The sequence below is a fragment of the Rhea pennata genome, chromosome 2 (genome assembly GCF_028389875.1).
Source record: "Rhea pennata isolate bPtePen1 chromosome 2, bPtePen1.pri, whole genome shotgun sequence".
Classification (NCBI taxonomy): domain Eukaryota; kingdom Metazoa; phylum Chordata; class Aves; order Rheiformes; family Rheidae; genus Rhea; species Rhea pennata.
Window position 1 is genome coordinate 56,667,995 of NC_084664.1, and position 20,337 is coordinate 56,688,331.

The following is a 20,337-nucleotide window of genomic DNA, read 5'->3' on the forward strand; positions in this document are numbered from 1 at the left end:
TGCTTTGAGTGCAGCCACACCTCGGCTTGCTGTCAGGATGAGCCAGCTCTCCTGTGCAAACAGCACTCCGGCCAACCATCTCCGCTTAAACTTTTCTGCGAATTTAGGATTTACCCATTCAAAGCCATCCCAAATGTGGTTTTACTATCACATTTCAGTTCTCAGGACAAAAACACATCTGAAAAGTAAATATATTTTTTAACCGATAAGGACAGATGCTCTGCCAGATTTCCAGACTGATGGCGCAAGAGGTCGTCAGGGAGCTATGCTGGAGTGCCTGGGAGATGGGGCCTGATTCTTGAGCACCTATAAAGCCCTGGAAGTCAGGGTCAGGTCTGCAAGCTTGAAAATCAGGGAATTTATGTAGTTAATTACAGACTTGTGGGCTTGCATTTTTGCATATTTTGATCTGAGTTATAAATCTTTGTTCTCCTAATCTCCTGCTTATTCATTCTAAATATTAATTATACCATATCCCTTCTGAAATACTTGCTTCTCCATAAGAGTTAATGTACTGGTTCTTCGCTGGAATATGATCTACGATTAAAATGAAAGTGCCTTCTTTTACTCTTTCATTATTTTCCAATACATCTGATGAAAACATTTGAGATTTATATAGACGTATTTAGCAGCTGTCTCATATTTACCTAGACTGTGAATTTAGTGCGTTTTCTCCTAGAATAAGTATGTGTTTGGTGATTAGACAATGAAAAAGGTGTTTCTACTCTGTCACAAATGTTTTTCATTGTTTAATATTTTTAGGTTATTTAATTTCTTTTTGTTTTGTACGTTATATTATGGCTGATGTAGCAGCAATGACTTCTTCATTTTTATTTTGTAGCAGTAAGTACAAAGGGGCAGTAAAACATTTAATATGGGAATTTTAGTTTAAATAATCAGGGTCAGATATTACCTCAATTATTTGAATTTGAAAGACTATTTAGGAAATTAAGTTGCCTAAATCATTAATCACCTGGTACGTTTTGGTCACAAAACAATTCACCAAGTAGCTTCTCAAGGAGAAAGATGGTGAGGCCAGAGCTTGATGCACGAGCTTTCAGAAGGTGCCCAAGAGGAGCCCACTGTTGCAGATGCATTCTGTGCCAGTAAAATAGACTGCTAAAGGAATCCTAGAGACTACCCTGGAACTCTGACGAAGTCTTAGCGCTTTTATGCTCACTTCTGAGGTTGTCTTGAACTGCAGTAAAAATAGATTGCTGGCGCAGAAAATTAACGAGTGTGGTTACTCATGCAGGAGTTGAGGAAAAGCTGACAAATGAGGACTCAGAGTGTTTAAAGACATCTGTTAAGGATGTCAGTAATGCAAAAGGTGTAAGGGACAAGAACAAAATTTCTGCAAGACCGAAGGAGGGACAATTGAGGCCTTAGAAGCAAATTCTGGAAAGGTAATAGAGTGTTGAACTTAAGAGTTAAAACAAAAAAGGCATGTGGCCAAGTCCCCACTTCCCTGAATGCATACAAAATCTATACATGTCGGTATACCAACATGAGATGTGTAAAGGAAAATACAGGTGACCTGAAACACTTGGCAAAGAAAGAGATCTTGACATAGCAGCCATTACAGAAGAATGCTGGAATGACAAAAATCAATGGGAGAGTGTAATACCTGGTTATAAACTGAACAGGAAGGACAGATTAGGTCATAGAGCTGGGGGAGCAGTATTAGGGCTACACTGGTGAGCCTTTTGATCAGGAAACGGATATTGAGTCCAAAACGTTGAAGGAGATGAAAGAGTCAGCTAAGCCTAATGAGGCAGTAATATTGGGTGACTTCAACTGCCTTCAGCTGGTCAAATGTCACAGAGGGATAAGCCAGAAGGGAAGCAATTTCTCATCCCTTTGAGTGATTGCCTTTTTGGAGCATGTAGTTCTAGAGCATACAAGCTGAAGGGCAACTCTTGACTTCAGTGAGTACAGGAATGCAGGTAAGAAATTCTGCAGTACTGTGTCAAAATAGGCCTTTTATGGTTAAAGTCATGGCTGCTTAAGCTCAACACTGAAGTGCCGATACCTAGAAATAGGTTTACAGAAATACTATTAGGTTGGAAGATTTAAAAGCACTTTAGGCAAAAGATACAAAAGAAAAGATACCAATTTAATCCTAAGAATCAATACAGAATCCAACTGCGGTATTCTCTAACAGAACAGCACACAGAGACAGCAACCAAGAGAGCAGGAGCACGAGAAGTATTTGAATGTAGTTACGTGGTTCAGGATTTTTTAAACCAAAGGTATATGGAACAGGAATTGGAAACCTGTTTGTGAGGATGTCAGTAAAAAGGAATATTGCCTACAGCATGTGCATAAAAAGCTGTGAAGCTATGCCATAAGAATAATTTATGTCAAAGTTGTTACAAAAAAAAAAAAAAAAAAAAAAGGTTTACCAGAGCAAAGAGTCTGCAAGACATAGTCAGGCCATTGGACTAGCAGAAAGCAGTTACGGAATGTAAGGACGTTCCTCTTAACTGTGTTTTTCTGTTGTTGGATTCGTTTAGCATCACAGGTGTGGTACTAGAGAGATAAGGGACTATAATATACTAGTGTGTCAGAATAAGAGGAGGAGAAATAAAGAGATAAATTGAGAAGCAATCAGAAACAAAAGCAGATTTCACTCATTCAAAAATTTTGTAAAGAGCTTTAATTATGTTAAAAGTAGATGCTGTTCCAGCATGAAATGGTGAGACACTTCAAACGTGACAGTTGATGCAGATAAAGTAGTGACAGATGTGATTCATCTATACAATACCTGTATGCCTCATCATATGATAGAGAAAATATATTGCTTTGTTGAGGTGAGCACTGCACGTTAGAAGCTATGTCTGGAAACAGAAGAATAAAATTCTTAGAGATAAAAGAGAACTTCCAATAAAATATTGGAAATAGTGCATTAGAAGGGGGGCAATATAATGCTGATAAGCAAAACGTTTTTTCTTGGCACTATTCTAATAATATGAGCCCAAGCAGAAGTGCACATCAAATAGAGATACCTTTGATATCCCTTTCAAATGTCAAGTGAGTTAAAATCTTTTATTTGGAAGGTTTTTAGAACACGGGATGCAACTGAATGTGGCATTCTTTTCACAACAGGCATTGTTGCTTCTTTAGTGGATGATTATGGTCATAGCTCTCTGTTCAGCATATACAAGAAAAATGTTGTTATTTCTCTGTGGTTTGGAGGCACGAGTGGTAATTACACGTACCAGCAGCCAGCTATCTTGTGGCTACAGAAATATGGAAAAGACAGTTACATCATTTCCTTTGTGGCCCTGAAAATCTTCCGCTGTACTTTAGATGAAAATTTAAGAGTGGCATCTATGCAAATACATATTTGGGATGCATGTCTCTATATTAAATAGGACTTTTAAAACTGTTTTTTTTTCTGGCTGATATCATGTTTGATATCTTTCTGAATCCTGCATTTCCTCTGATTGGAAGATTGAAGTTGGTTAGGTAGTAAGTAAGGAAAGTAGTAAGCAACAAGAATGTATTTGAAACCTTGCTGGTAGGTCTAAGAGAAACCACATTGCCATGGATAATCGGTTACATGCATAAGCATTTAATGTTATAGCAAGGAGCTGATAGTATATCAAATAAATCTTATGATAATTGCAGAATTTGCCAAATGTTTACTTGGTGGCCAAACACCCTATTATCCATGGGGAAAAAGTAGAAACAGTGTTTCTCGTTCTCTTCTACCTGCCCTTTGTACCACTACATCAATCATAAAGTATCTTAGGCCTATTGCATGTAACAGAGCCATTCTTTTTGGAGGGATGTTAAGAAAATGAATGCTTGTTAATGAACAGTATGTTTTTACTTGTTAATAATAGCATTATTAACTGTGTTTTAAATATATAAATAGATACACACACGTTCATCCCAAAGAAAACCACGATTGCATTAATGATCTGTCTATCTTACTATCTTAAGGAACAATAGTGTAGTCATAGCAGAATAAAAGTTTTATTCTTTTCATTGAGTTGATCTGTGAAAGTTGAAAATGTATCCTCCACCACTATATGTACTATATGATCTTGTAAAGGAAGTGTCTTAACTCCCAGGAGGTCAAAGATAAAGCCCGTGTTTGAATCTAGGTTTTGAACTTTACAAGTTTTTTTGCATGAAGATCAAATTTACGATTGTTTATGTAACCATGTTGTTCATGTTCATGTTCATGTCTATGTTGTTCAATAATTATATTTATTTTAAACTTAGTTTTATTCTCATTTTCTGCTTTATATGTCAGTTAATTTTTAAGTGAGACTCAAATACAGCAAAAAAAATAAAAGTATTGAAATAATCATGCTTGCTAGTAATACAAATTTTAGTGCAGAAAAGTAATGTCAATTGAAGTAATTGTTTTGAACAAGGTGAGAATACAAGAAATAAATAGAGTTAGTATTTGATCCTCCTTATGAAAGCAGATGGTTAAGGGATTTTAACTCTGCTTGTTATAAAAATTTTAGCTACTTTTAAACTTATATTTAGTAATAACATCGAGGAAAATAGCAAGATTAATCATTAATGTTATTATATCTGGATTACTTTGAGCTTCATAGCAGCTGATGTAAGTATCCCCCATAGTTGTTCTCATGACAAACTAAGAGGAAACAATGAAACAACTGAGAATACACATGATGAAATACATTAAATTACCCTTGGTTTACATTCCACAAATCAAATATTAAGATCTTTGCCTAAGAGAGTCTGTGTGAACTTGCTTTCCTATAATACTGGGAAAATACTATTGTAATAAAAGTGTAATAAATTCTTTTATTATCTGAGGTTACAAAACAAAATTCTATGATTTATTCTATTTGTTGTAGTTCAAGTAGTCAGGCAATAATCTATACTTGCTAAATAATATTAAAATGTAGTGGCTTCTGTTATTGTTATCCACTACTAAACAATACCTTCCTATCAACATGTTTGATACTGTCCATGTATGCAATAAGCAGTCAGAGCAACTAATGATAGATAATTACATATATTTTGCATTGTATGTATATGTATAGTGATTTATAAAATCAGTCTGCAAGAAAATGCAGGAGTAGGAAAGAAAAGATTGTTTAGCAAAAAAGGTTTATGGAGGAATGGTGCTAACATGGCACAATTCAGAGAAGTCCTATCTTCTATTGAAATCTGAAAGATGCAGAGATTTTTTGACTATTTTCTGTTGTGTAAGCTTTTCTTTCTTGAAAATAAGACAGACTTTTTCTTTACAGTCCTAAGAGTCAGCAGGAAAGTCATAAATAGATATGGGCAGAAAAAAAGAAGTCCTACTTTAACATGTCACAGTGAGTCAAGACAGCTAGTGCTGTCATTGACAGCTTATGTCATTGACATAAACTTAAATATGTTTTTTCTTTTCATTAACCCAGTAGAGAGACAAGAGAAAATTCAGCTTTAATTTAGAAGATGGCTATATTGCGATTAGAATGAAATGGCATGAGAAGGTTATTCCTGAAAGACAGACGACTGTACTTCTGATTCCCATACAATGATCTAATTGTAATGAGTGCAGAACGCCACCTAATTTGAGTCACACTAATTTGAGTCACAAAATCTGGTAATAGATAATGCAGTAATAGAATATTTCTACCTTGGAAAGTGAATCATATGGAAAAAATAATTACAAAGTAATGATCTACTGATGATCAACATCTTTATATGATGATTTTGATTCATCAGTTCCTTATATTGAGCTAAGGTGAATACAAAGGGGATGGAGAGCTCCACCACATCAGAAGGGTCATGGTCATGTGAGGGGTACACGACAATAGAGGAGAAGACCTTCAATTCCTGTCTCAGTATTTCCCCGAACTTTCCTTGTCTTTGATAATAATGAATGTAAATGTTGCCTTCTTCCAAAAGTTAGAGTGCAGTAATCGTGTGTTTCCTTCAAAACTATTAAAACGCACAGGAGGAGGAGTCACTGAAGATTTGTTCTTTTTTTTTTTTTATTTTTTTTTTTTATTTTTTTTTGAGAATCCTAATAAGAGAACACATGAAACAGGAAATTACATGGTTCTTTGAAACAATTTTGCTGATGTGGGAAAAAATCAGTCAGTGACCAGATTTATTGCTTGGGAGTTAATTATAAGCATTGAATCTGTCCAAAAAAAAGACGGACTTGAACATACCAGTATAGAATTAATAACTGTGGAAAATAAATGTAAGAATAATAGGAATTCCAGTGCATTGGACAAAACAATGTATCTCAGAGGAAAAATCAATGCCATACTTACATGAAAATGTAAAGGAAATTTAATTATATCTTAAGCAGTTCTTTAAAAAAGAGAATAAAAAGTTACAGGGATGATCCTTAATTAATTAGAATGATGATTCTTAGATTAAAGATACTGATGTTTTTTCTTAGAAGAAAAGGAAGATGTAATTTGAGTCTAATAAAGGAAAATCTTTAGGATTTGAGATGCAGATAAGTCTGCACTGTAAGAATAAAATTTAGAGATACAAAACCTACAAAGTTATGAATACTGTGTAGCCCTGATTAGATCTTAGAGAATCTATTTTTCTTTCTTTAACTAAATGTTGCCACTTTTAGGCACAGCCTATAATTTCTTATCTAAAGAAGTGCATAAGCCCCTGAGCATCCTATTGGTTTCCAGTTCTGATATACATGTTTTCTTGCATGCAGGTTGTAATTAAATCATAATTAAATAACTAATAAAATGGGAAAGGAAGGCCCATATAAATAAATGATGGAGAAGAAAGGCCAAAGTTTTAAGACTGATTAAGGACATAACTGGAAAGATTCTAAACAAGAGTTAAAATAAGCAATTATATTTTCCAGTTCTGTTATTTGGAAAATTCTGAATGTCCCAGTTGAATGTCTACCAAACTTGGCTTTAACCTTCTGAAAGAGATACAGAACAAATGATTTGGTACAGTGCCAAGCTATTAGACCAGTGAACAGACTTTCCTCCACCAGCATCTTTTATCAGAAGTATCTGAATTTCTATATGTCAGTTAGATGGACTCGCCCCACGAGCTAAGAGAAAGCTGACCTGGCCTTTTGACACCACCTGTTCAGGAATGGGAATTTCTTAAGCATGCTCTTCTGCACAGATAAAAGGTTCATAAAATCTGACCTGCAAAGAATGGTTAAAGGAATTAGATTTGTTTAGTCTAGAAAAGAGCAGACTGAGGGAGGATGTGATTACAATCTTCCAGTATGTAAAAGAATGTTATAAAGATGCTAGTGATCAGTTTTCTGTGTCCAGTTGGGGAAAAGAGAAGAAGAAGGATGTTTAATATAAAGGAAAGATGTTTATATTATGTATTAGGAGAAAAATTTCTAATGATAAGAATAGAAAATATGGACACAGACTACATATGAGAATTGTCTTCTCATTTACTGGAAATTTTCAAGATTAATTAGACCAACACCTGTCATTAATAGTCTGAGTAGCTAACCTTCTTCATGATGCTAGATGAACATGTAGATGGGTTAAGTGACGGCTTTCGAGTCATTCTCCATCTTTCCTTTCTGTAATTGATTCCATTGGCAAAGTACTCTGTTTTATTTCAGGCTGTTTGGAAATAAAAATAATTGTCTAAGGGGAAGCTTTTTATCTTTATATGATACTTCAGCAACAAAATAATAGCAAAAAATTTAGATTATGTGATTAAGATAACAGTGTCAGATGGATGACAGAATAATAGATAAGGAAACGAACAAAAATGCATATTGACTTTGGATCCAAAATTAGGGAGAGCACAGCTGATTAATAATAGCATTGAATTAGCTTTTGCTCAGTTACTTCAGCATGTTGTATTACACATTTTTTTTCTAGTTAATAAGAAAAAAATAGAAATTGTGGTGAATAATCATCCTGTACAGATATAAACAGTGCTCAGCTGTGGCACACCCATTCAAGAGAACAGAAATAACATCAAAACTGTGGTGTCTTTCCTGAATGTTCATAAGAGCTACTTGGAAAACATTGCATAGCATGATCCATTGCATGCTCAAAACCACCCGAGTAACAGTGAAGAAAACCAGAGAACATAAGCTATATACAGACCTTTAGTATCACAGATTAAAAATGAGTGAAGGTTTTAGCTCTCATTCCATGTTGGTACCAATTATCTGTGGTTGAAAGCATGACATGCTTGCAGCTCAGTTGTTTGTGTTTAGTGTTGATTCAGGAGCTTAGAGACATGTTAAATATGTAACATAAGTCTTACTGAGGCATTTATTTATATGCATAAATAGAAAGTGGACATCAAACATCAGGACATTCACTTTACAAAGAAAGCAAATTACTCGAATGCTATCTCCCTGTGTTTTCTTATTTTCTGTGAAGGAATATGATTTTTTTTCTTGTTCTCCTCTTGCATGCAAGAATTGGTTACGTTTTTTGCTTACTATATATATATATATATATTTTTGTAGGTGCTGCACAATGGACTTATCATGGAAATGAATCATCCAACAGCTGGGAGGATAGCTGTTCCAGGTTAGATGTTTAATTTCTTTTTTTAAGTGAAGCTTGAAACTAAATGTTACATGACATTCTGAGTGGTTTTGGAACTCAGCTGAGGACATGACACATCTTCACATGTCATTCAAATGAACGAAAATTTAACCAGGAAGACATTTGTGCTCATGTTCATTCTGGTAGCAGAAAAATGGGTTAAAATGTGCATAGGAATAGCTTCTAGTTTTCATCGGTCAGTTGTCACAAAACATGAACATGGATTTGATAATATTTGCAAACTCCCACTGATAGAAATATTACTGCTAAATCATCTAAAGAATATGTGAATCTGTTTTTGATTTAGGTCTATTTTGAAAGCTACACTGACTTCTTCTAGGGACATAACGGTTGTAAAAATAATAAAAGAAGAAAGAGAACAGGAGTTCATACTGAAGGATTCTTCACAGTGTTTTGTTTAATGAAATGAGACATAAGGTTCTGCAATGATGAAGCCTTAAGTAGCTGTTTTGAATTTCTAAAGAATATAGAAGTAATAAGCCAATCTCTCCTCTTTTAAGCTCTAAGTGAATCAGGACATAGAACTGGTGTAGCTTTACTTCCGTTGGAGTCAGTGGTGGAATGGAGATAGGTTTGTCCAGAGCTGTTATGAAAATCCTCACTCAGAGCCTCACGTTTGCCTCCTGATTCTCTACAAGCTATCCAGTCAGCTTTTTCTGCTTCTTTATGCCTTTCTGTCTCCCAAGCCACATGGAGAATTATTTCCTCCCTCATTCGGAGCACCACGTCGGTTTTATTTTTATAACATCTTCTCCTTATACAGTGACTTTCTGTGCCAAATTCCAGCCTCTGACACAGCATCCAGTTGTCATCAATTTCAGTTGACTTGAGCACATGTAGTGGTAAGAAGAATTTGACCCATCAAATTTATCTTAATTTGCACATCCTGGAATCACACTGGGATGCAGAAAGAATTATTTGAAAGAAATCAATCCCAGATTATATCATGTTTTCTGCATGAAGAGAGGGGGTGTTTTGTGAGCATGTATGTGTGCGCCTGTTTATCACAGTTTGCATTCCACATTTGGTCTTACCAGGCTTAGAAGTTTGGTTGATTGTATTCTGAAATGCTTCTCTCATTTAGATGCACATATCTGGAAATAGTAATCCATATGTTTTAGTTTCTAACAAAAATTAATCCTGGTTTATTTATCCAAAATGGAAACTAACAGGGGTAGTGATTTCATTCTTTTTAAAGAAGTGGGTAGAAAAGCCTTGCAGATGGCAGAAAAAGTGTATAAGGTTTCCATGTTGCATACAATGTATAATCTATCTTAGAGAAAGCAAATACTCCTTAAGGGGATAGGTTAAACTGCAAGAAGAGGAAGGAGATGAAAGGAATGTTCTAATGTCTGTCAGCAGCGATAGAGAGTATTGGCAAGAGAGTGAATTTTTACATAGGTAAGCTACAGTGCTTCCCAAATCCTTAGTTATTTTTTATTTTATTAAAACTCCAAACCAGTGACACTGCACGAAACTGAAATAAATCATCTTAATCTCTAATGGTTTGCCGTTTAGATGGGCTTCTATGAAGAGCTTGTTGTATTGAAGCAGATGGCTGAAATGATTATTGGACATTTGAGCAGGAAAAGGAGAATTCCTTCCTTTCCTAGCATGGAAGGATAGGGAGGGGAGAGACAAGGGAGGGAAGGGGGAAGGATATTCATTCAGTGTGAGCAAAATGGGCCTATTGATATGGGTAGAAAACACTGTGTTACTCTGTCCTGAAATTAGAGGGCATAAAAAGTTTGGCTACTCTTTATGGTAGATAACGGAAGCATCCTGGAGTTGTCCTGATCAATGATGTATCTGAAGAACATATGGAAAAGTGCATGGAGAAAACCTCCAGTAGATAAAATGATTTCTCAGTGACTATTTAAAATAAAAACAACTTGATTTCAGTGTGATTATATTCAAATATTAGGTACAGAACAGCTTTATTAAGCTCTCAGTTGCTGGCTCAGGGCTGCTTAATAAAGACATTAATGTGAGTATTGGAACTGAACAGAGTAAAAATGTCTCTGTGAAGGCACTGGGGAGACTGTGATCCCAAGATAAACTGGGTGACTATTATTTCTTATCCATATAAGCTATATTTTAATGTGTCTTTTAGTAATTGAATTGGACATCACACTTGAGGCTCTTGACAGAGGTCAGACTTTGTGTTGCCAAGTAAAGTTGTGAGTGCAGTGACTATACTTACTGAGCTGAGAGCATGCTGGGAGATTTCAGCTCTGAGTATCGCAGTTTGCCTCTGTTTCTATCGGTTTGGACTAGTCCTTCCTCCAGGCATATCCCCGCTTTGGGAGCGGATGCAAATCTGTCTATAAATCCTAACTTGTAGATTTTGCCTCCGTGGAAATTCTGAGGGATTTCACCATTGACTTTAAAGTTGGCTACATTTTTAACACTGGACTTGGTGATTCATCCCCCCCCCCCCCCCCCGCCTTCCCTTAAATATATTTTGAATACTTCTTATGTGGTTACTGAATTTGGTTCCTTCCGCACCTAGTCAATGTTTTCCTCCTTCCTCCTTTTTTTTTAAATTTCCAGCCTTAAATCTACTGTATGCTAATGACTGAGGACAAGCAGACCCTAAGGTATATACCCCTATGCCTAGTATGGTACTGGAGCAAGAGAGGTTACATTCTTACATATATATTTCTGTTCCTTTTCTTTTCAAAATGTTGTACTGATGTTAGGAGAAATACAGACCTAATATTTTGGTTTTCCTTCACTTCTAGTATTCATTGAAAAATGTCTTTGTGTATACAGATTGCTGTTACTAAGATAGTTGTTAGATTAAGGGGTAGATGTGAAAAAAGAGGAATTCATTCAATCTGACTAAAGAGTGTATGAAAGACTGCAAGACCACTTTTAATAAAAATATGCTTCTATTGTAGCAGATTGATTTTGTTAGTGTAATTTTTCGCATATTCTATTCAGCCTGTTCACATCACATAATGATTCTGGAGCTGACTTCGGGCATGGTGGCACGTCCACAAAATGTCATGCAAGACTGTGAGAAAGCCTCGTTCAAGTTGCAGAAGCATGGCACTGGGTTGCAGTCGTTATTCTTTGCAGGACTAATCCATCAGGTTGCAGGACTGCGCTCATGAGGCTGTTCTGACTCTGTCTCTGAAGTCAGCTTGATCATCATTAGTTCAGGGGGCGCTCCCAAGGTGGTTGGGGGCTGGAGCAGTTGCCCTGTGAGGAGAGGCGGAAGGACCAGGGCTTGTTAAGCTTGGAGAAGGGTTGGCTTTGTGGGCCTGACAGCAGCCCCCCAGGGCCCATAGGAGTGGCACTGAGGAGACAAAACCAGGCTCTTTGTAACGTTGCATGGTGGGAGAATGAGAGACAATGGACATAAGTTGAAACAAGAGACTGGATATAAGGAGAAACTTTTTCACCATGAGGACAGTCAAGCATTGAAGCAGGTTGTCCAGAGAGATTGTGGCAGCTCTGTCCATGGAGGCTTTCAAGAAACTGCTGGATGAAGCCCTGAGCAACCTGGTCTGAGCTTAGAGCTGACCCTGCTTTGAGCAAGAGGAGGTTGGATTGGAGAATTTCTGAGGTTCCTTCCAACTTGGATCATGTTGTTATGATCTGTGATTAACCTCAGCATTTCCTCTCTCATCTCTATTGCGCTTAGTCCTTTCAGTGCAGTGGAGATCTGGAAGAGAAACAGCATATTTTAAAGCAAATGAGAAATGTAGACCACAAAAAGTACTTCTGAGGGCAAAAAATGATAGAGGAGCAATGTTTTATAGAGCGCCAGATTGCAGATGGTGCTGGATGGTGCAGAGACAATACAGTTAAATGAAGGGACAAAATTTCAAGAAGTTTTAGCATCTGGAATAATCCTAAACTCCTCTGCCAAAGTGTAATGGACTTTTCCAAACAGCAGTAGCATGTGGGTTTCCGGGAACCACTGAGTAATTCATTCTGAATTGCAATGTGGAGCATAATGGATACCTACCCATTTTAATTTTATAGAAAAAGCTAATGGATATGATGCAATCTTGCCCAAGCCTTTCCCATTATCATATATTTTATATCTGGTTTAGAACACTCAAATAAAAATATGCCCAACATATGCATTATCCAGCATCCAGTGTTAATTTTAAAAGTTGCTGGTTGTGTTTTATACTAAAAAAAAAAAAGTTTATAATATAAAAAAGTGATAATTTAGCTCTCCCTAACAGACCAAATCTCGTAGAATTTGCTCCATTAATTTCTTAATTACTAGCAGGAACCCTTTGTAAAATAAACCCCATTTCTGACTGCTTCTAAATCTTAGCAAATTGAGATTTGGATATGAGCCTACACTTTGGAATCATTCTAATCAAATAGGAAACAATGTATTTGGGAAATCAGATAAAACACCTATTCCAGACAAAATGGCTATTCTTAATTTTGATCATATTCCTATTTAGGTTCTTCTCACTCCCATTTCCGGAGCTGGTAAACACTATTTCTGTCCTCTGGCCCATGGTCTGCATTGAGTGCCTCTATAGCACTCAGAAAGGGCAGTGTCATACCTGCCTTCATGACTTCCTTCAATGCTGCGAGATAAAGTGTTTGGGGGACTGATCCAAGCTCCATTAGGAAAGGCAGTACAGGATTCCTCTTTGGCATAGTTTTCTTGGACTGAATTCAGGCAATCTATGTTAATTAATCAACCCACTCAAGAGAACTGTCCCTTTTTTCGATCTTCTCCTGTCACTGTACATTACAAATATACTACTGGAACAGGAAAGAATTTTTTTCAGAGATAGGCTCTTCCTGTTGCATGATTCATTAAATGATGTCATGATTCCGTGGAGACCAATTGCTATCAATCTCTTAGAGGAATGGTTTAAGGAATAAGTCTTTGAAGCAAGAAATCTAGTAAGACTTCCTTGCTGTGCCTCAGACTTCTTCCGTAACCTTGGACAAAGCATTTAACCTTCTGTGACTGACCTTCCCTAGTTTTTTGCAGCTATCAGATCATAGTTAGTATTTGAAAAATACTTTGAATTATTATAGAAGGAATTTCTTATAAAATGCTATGTGTTATTTTAAATATGTATTTATATTTAGTAAGTATTTATATTTAGTAAGTATTCATACTTATTTTTTCCATGTACAGGGAAGACTAATTATAGATATGGAAACAACAGAGGAGTTTCAATATGTTTTCTCAGTACATTTCAGTACAGGGAGCAGATATTGCTGTTAAATATACATGCTATCTTTTTTTGTTTTGTTTTTTTGTTTATTTGCTGTAAGTCAAGTGGGGGAGCTTCAGTAGGACTAGATATATGGGAGAGAAAAGTGTCCTTCTGCATTAGGGGAGTATGCAGGAAATTAAGGACGTCTGTATTACAATCCATCGTTTCCTGCAGCTAGGAGATCCCACAATACAGGAAAAACAACAACATTTTTTTTTTTTTTTTTTTTTTTTTTTTTTTGCAAGAACCTCTGCCTGAACTTCTGATCCTGTCTGCTTCTCATCAGGCATTTTTCTCATATGTGAGTGTGCGCACGTGTGTGCGTGTGTGTGTGCATGCATGTGCATTGCTGATGTTGATTGAAAAATTTTAATTTCACTTCACTATTTATGGTACATTGGAGACAAACAGCTTCACCGGCATTACCGTTACCTCATTCGCCTTTTTTAGTCATCAAGGCTGACTGTTTATGTCTTTTACATTCACAGAGCTGATTTCAATTTTGAGGAATTCAGGACCATTACAGGAACTCAGCAGAAATGATGTATGACGACTCACTTAGCTATCCTCAAAATACTTTAAAAAAAAAAAGTTAATAAATATCTAAACAATGTATTGGTACTGATTACAAAAGCAGAAAAGAGGTGGTGGGGATGGTAAGGAATGTGTTATAACCTTCAGGATTACGTAGAACAGGCTAGTTTATTTTTTTAAAATGTGTGATATCTTAATTTGGAATCTTTTAAGATTCCTTTTAAAGTAAAATATAAATTACAAGATTTCATATTCGTGTTATTACTTCTCTACCATGTGTTTCCACAGTACTTTTCCGCTGGGTCTTTTAAAATTTGTTATACTTCTGGAATGGTTTTAGTGCCACAGATAGTACTTTTAAAGTTAATGTATTAATGAAGAAAAGCCAACTTTCTCTTTCCTGATTCTGTGACTTTTGTTATTGGGGGACCCTAAGAAAAATAGTGGACCTCATTTCCAGCAGAGCCAGATTAGCTGCACGTGTGTCCTGCTGTCATAACAGTGCCGACTGGAACAAATAGCCCCCGTGCGGTTTTCAGACAGCGGTTCTTTCTGACTCTTGTTAAGCATATCTCAGCCGGAGTCTCCTCTCTGCGGACCCTGAGGTTTTTTTAGTCTTTCTCTAAGTTGTGTGTGTACATGGATATCAAAGTTGTTTTTCTTGCATCACATGTTTCTTTCCAGGAGCTGCCACTGAAATACTGGGAGGTGAAATAAAAATATTTCAGTGGACAAATAAGGACATATGCCTGCTCTGTACATAATGTAATTAAGCAAAATTTTGGATTAAGTTCGGCTGAGTACTAGTCAGCAGTTACACATCTACATTTTCTGTATGTTTTCCTCCATATGTAGTAAGATACACTATGATTTGTTTTGAATTAGACACAGTAGATTCTTCTGGAGGGGAAACTTAAACAATAAGTATCACCTTGCTGTTATGTATGAAAAAAAAATCTAAGTACTACCTGAACATCTAGATAAACTCATTGATTTCCCACCAGTGATGGCGGTCCTAGAATTCAATTATGTTTAGAAACTAAAGAATTTTCTTTTTCTGTGTTCAAATGTGTTTCTCAATTTTTTCTATATAAGTAATAGTAACTTAGAAAAATACTTGTTTGTCCCTCACTTTGTAACAAGTACAGCCAGGTGCTCACGCAGTTCAGGGTGTGTGATTGTAAAGATAGATCTGCATGCCTCGGGTGCGTTGTAAAACAGCCAAATTACTTCAACACCCATAAATTGTAAGTATATCTTTATGATCTTTAATAATTATTGGATAAGAAAAGGAATCCACTGTCAGCTAAAAAGTTTGGCTTCATTAAATGTAAAAATATGTTTTAAACATTTAGACAATTTTACTTAATCCCTAGGATACTGAGTATATTAATCTACATTTGTATTTCCGCCATATCTTCTTGACCCAAGCTCTGCCTCCCATGAATAGGAAGAATGATTGGACTTAAACTGCTATATGTGAGCCTAGATTGAAATATTTTGTGGTCAGCAGTGGCCATTAGATCATATAGTTTGACTTCTTACAGCATTGACTGTAGGATTACATCCATTTACTTCTTTAAGGTGTGTTTTGACTAAAGCAGGTCTTATTCAGAAAGCTGTCAGTTTCAACTTGAAGTCCTTAAGAGATGGAAAATTCATCAAACCTTTGCCACTTTCTTCAAATGACTAATCCAGTTCATTATTAAAAATCAATGCCTTATTTCAAATCTGAATTTACCTGGTTTTATAATGCAACAATTAGTTTTTCCATGTCTCTCTCCCATAATTTAGAGCTTCAAATATTTTTAATTTCTCCCCATTAAAGTACTTACATCATAGAAATCACATCTACGATTCTTGATAAACTATGTAGGGTGATTTACCCATGTCTTTTAAGGTAGTATGTGTAAGCAAAGTACAGCAGCTTTGTAACTTTATCTTTTCTGCAGTTTGTGCACTGCATGTTTACAGGAAAAAATTGCAGGTGTATAGAGAATATTAGTAGGGTGATATTTTTTACTACAGAAAGAAGCTGATGTTGGGATGATGTAGAACAAGAAGAACCTTAGGAGTCTATGTATTCAGTGTAATAGAAGATGTCAGAGCCTAGGATGGACTGCAGAGTAACTGCTTTCCCTGTGGTTCAACTGCATGCATCTACATGCATGTAGTTATAATTTCTTCTTTTTATTTTCATATCAGAAATTGATAAAAAAAATACTTTATTACTCTGTCTTAAAAACTATAAACTATAAAATAGCTTAAAAACTTTAAAATAATTTGCCAGATTTAATTTCAGTTCTAGCGGAAATATTTCCCATCAGCCAACTTCTTTAGGGATCGATTTGTGTTTTTGTGTCTGTCATTCTTTCTGTCTGTGACCTATCAGTCGTGTGTGTTTTCCAGGCACCTGTAACGAACAGGTTTCTCAGCAGGATCTGCCTGCACTGTGCATTCACCACAGCTATCCAGATGAACTTGGGGCAGAAAGAGCAAATCTGGAACAGCCTGTTCCAGTTTTCTCTCACTCTCTTTGGTCTGAATTTGGTTATCATTACCTGAATTTGGTTTAGTAATCTACCTTTCTACTGTCCGTAATGGATGGTCTCCTTGAGTTGTTTATATCATCAGCCTTAGATGGAAAGAAGAACATTCGCATTAAAAAAACTTTGCCCTTTTAAATGTGCATTTCCCTCTTGATCTCTGTTTTAGGCCTAAGTCCCAAGGTGCACAGATCTGCACTGTCTGTTACAACTTTTCCTATAAATGACAGCCAGCACATTTGCTACATTAGGAGGAACCTCACTGCTAATGTATAGTTTTTGCAGATGTGTAGAGGGTTATACCAAAGTAAATTTATCTCAAAATAATTTTATCAAACCAGTCTGTAGTAATCCAGTCAAAACTCAGCCTCACAACTACCTTACATGCTCAAAACCACTTCCTAACCTCAACCTTCATCGATTCCTTAGCTTCTTTGTGCTGAAGGAAGTAAGGAAAGGAAATAAGGAAGTAAGGAAATAAATAATAAAGAAAGTAAGGAAAGGAAATAATTCAATTGTTGAAATGAAAGAAAACGTGCCTTGAAAATCTTTCTTGAAAAGAAGCCAGGTTCTGCCTTCTACTTGAAGTCTGATAAGGTGCCATCACTTTTGACTAGCGCAGCGAGGGTGCCCACAAAGCACGAGAATAACGCACCGGTGCCTGGATTGAAGGTTCCCACAATGTTTTCTCTCCCTGGGGGGACTGGTCCTGCGACTTCTACCTGACCTAGTCAGATAAGCAAGCGTTCTTGCTGCATGCGCGTTCCATGCATATGATAACAGAGTCGAGTGTGCCTTCATCAACACCAAGAAGCAAAATTGTTGCTGTTTTTCCACTTGTAATACTAGCATATCATAATGGGATGATACTCTTTTGTATTCCTTTACTCTTTTATAATATTTTCTGTCATCTTTTAAATCCGAGATGTCCTTGAGCAACTTGATTCAGCTGTACTGCGTCACAAACCTCCTATCTGACTGTAGGCAAGTCACTTGGTCCTGAAGTTACATTCCTCAGTTCTTCATCCAAGAAATGAAAATATCAGAACTCCTAAGTAATTGCGGAGGATGAATATGTTCAGGGTTGTTCTGACAGTATGTAAAAGTGAGGGGCAAAATAAGGCTTATGGATAAAAGTTGTACTGTTCAACTGAGGGGAGGCTAGCACCAATATATAACATGTACCTGTTGTGGATTAGTATGTTTATATATATAAACTTTTTATCCATAGGTCCTGAAGTTGGGTGTATTTAACAATTCTCTTCATTGCCATGAACTTGTAATCATTTTTGCTGCACTTCCTTGTACTTCCCAAAGCTATTTCTAGTAATGTTCTGCCCAGAAACAATTCTCGTGTTGCATCAAGATCTCTTGAAAAAAGCCAGTATTTCCTAGCTTGGAGGTATGAGATATCCGCATAGGCAGTAAAAATTGCACTGATCTAATTAGCTGTCGTGTTGCATTTCAAACTCATTTCTAGTATGCTTTCAGATTTCATCCTGAAGGGTGTGTCAGTATGACTGTTCCCAGATCTCTCCTTCCATTTGAGTGTCTGTGTTTTGGATTAGTTTTCTTCAGATATGTTTTTTTTTTTCCCTAACATGAACAGAAAAGAGAGCAACTGGAAAGTATGTCGTTCATGCATCCCATCTTGCTAGATCCTTTATGTCGTGACTGATGGCCCATTTGATCGGGTCAAGGTGTATCCAACAGCATCCTCCCTAGTTCTGTGTTAGGAGTCCTCTTTTCACCAACAGATCTGCTTTACATAAAATCCCTGCTTCAAAACAAGCAGAGTGATTTGGATCTGAGACTTACGTATTCCAAATGATGCCTTAATAATTTGAGCTATCAAGAATAAAGCATTGCTGCCCCTTCTTTTACCTCCTATTGTTCCTCTAACTGTTTTGAAGTTCTTTGAGGATGTGGGAGTGTGGAGATTTTTTTTTCCCAAATGTTCTGTGAATACATCTGAATTTTCGTCAGATTTTTTTTAGCTAAAGTACATGCCAAATTTGGTGTAAATTTGCAAACTTTTTTTTAATTTTGGCAAATAAAAACAGTTTGTCCTTCAATCACTGTGTGTAAAAGGTTTAAACCAAGACAGAGCAGATGTGAGCTAGTATAATATAAGATCTCTTGAAAACATTAGGCATTGGGGCAAGACTGTTAGAAAAAAAAATCTTCCTCACACAGAGTCTACTAAGTTTTGGAACAGGGTCCCCAGAGATGACATAGAATTCCCGTTTCTTTGGCTGTTTGAAACTAGACTGACTATAGCAGTAAATAAAAACAGTTTAACCTTATAAAGAGTGTATAAATTGTTCTATTAAAAAGGATTGATAACTTACTGAATTTTAAAATTTGGTGCCAGTTTATTGCTTTAAATTAAAAGTGTTTAGAGATTGTGCCTATGTCTGGCCAATAAAACTTTATATTGATTTCTGTACAAGTAGAATGTTCCTCATGGGTTTTGTACTGCATGTAGAGATTAAATGAGGCAAAGGCTTTCAGATTAAAACAAGATTTTTAATATTCTTTGCAAGCTGTTTTTAGAAACATAACAAGGAATATAAAAGCAGGCACAGTTGTGAAGAGAGGCAGCATGATTTGAAAACAAATATGTAGCAAACAATTTCTGTGCTGATCATGCAAAAATGCCCCGTTTCAGTTGTGCAATCCTAACTTGCACATACTGAAATCACAACTGCACGAACACATCTGCTATTTCCAGTCCACGGACACATACGTATTTATACAAGCTTGTATCAATTCATAGCAAATTACAGGATTAGTGTGAAAAAATTAAGGTGGACTAAAATGATTTATGTAGTATGGACTATGAGATTTAGGTTCCTATGTGAGTAAATCTATGCTGAAAAAAATGTTAGAGTCCTCTAAGTTGCTGAGTTGTATTTGGGGATTCTTATTTGCCTTCTCAAAGATCTGTGTAGCAGAATTTTATCCTGGAGCTGAGCCAGTGATTTTCTTTTTACCCAGGTTCAGTTCTGGTGATGCCGTTCACTTCTGTCTAGCTTTGTTGTATGTGTTACACTTCTTTTCAGTGTGACCCAGTTTGAACCATTTAGGATTATTGATTTTGTCATTAAACTGATCTCTGGGAAGAGGAAGGGGAAGGGCCCCCCTTTAAAAATTGAAAAGGTCATGTGATGGGGGCTGGCTTAAGACATAGAGTTTCATATGAGAATAGTCAGCTTTCAAGCCTCTCTCCTCAGCCAGAACCTATCCATCATTTGGGCTCCCACCACAAATTCACATCATCTTCCCTGCTCCTTGAACCTGGTACAGGATGCTGAGAAGCTAAAGAGAAACAGCTGTGTGGGAACGTGAGCAGTGTCAGCGCTGTGACAGGCGAATAGGAGAAGTCGTACTGATAGCAGAGGAGTTAAAATAGGACCATAGCGCACAGTCTTCCACTGCAGGAGAGCAGGAGTCATTACTAAGGCGCAACGCTCACATAAGGCAGGTGCAAAATATAAC

At 36.4% G+C, this 20,337-nt stretch overlaps 1 protein-coding gene across 1 annotated transcript in view; it reads left to right on the plus strand.

Annotated features, from left to right (window-relative positions):
- The window catches only part of SUGCT (succinyl-CoA:glutarate-CoA transferase), a 332,933-nt gene that overhangs the window by 271,100 nt on the left and 41,496 nt on the right, over positions 1–20,337 (plus strand). Inside the window, exon 13 of the mRNA XM_062567916.1 lies at positions 8,441–8,504. Coding sequence (XP_062423900.1) covers positions 8,441–8,504 — 64 coding nt within the window. The remainder of the gene's footprint in view (positions 1–8,440; positions 8,505–20,337) is intronic.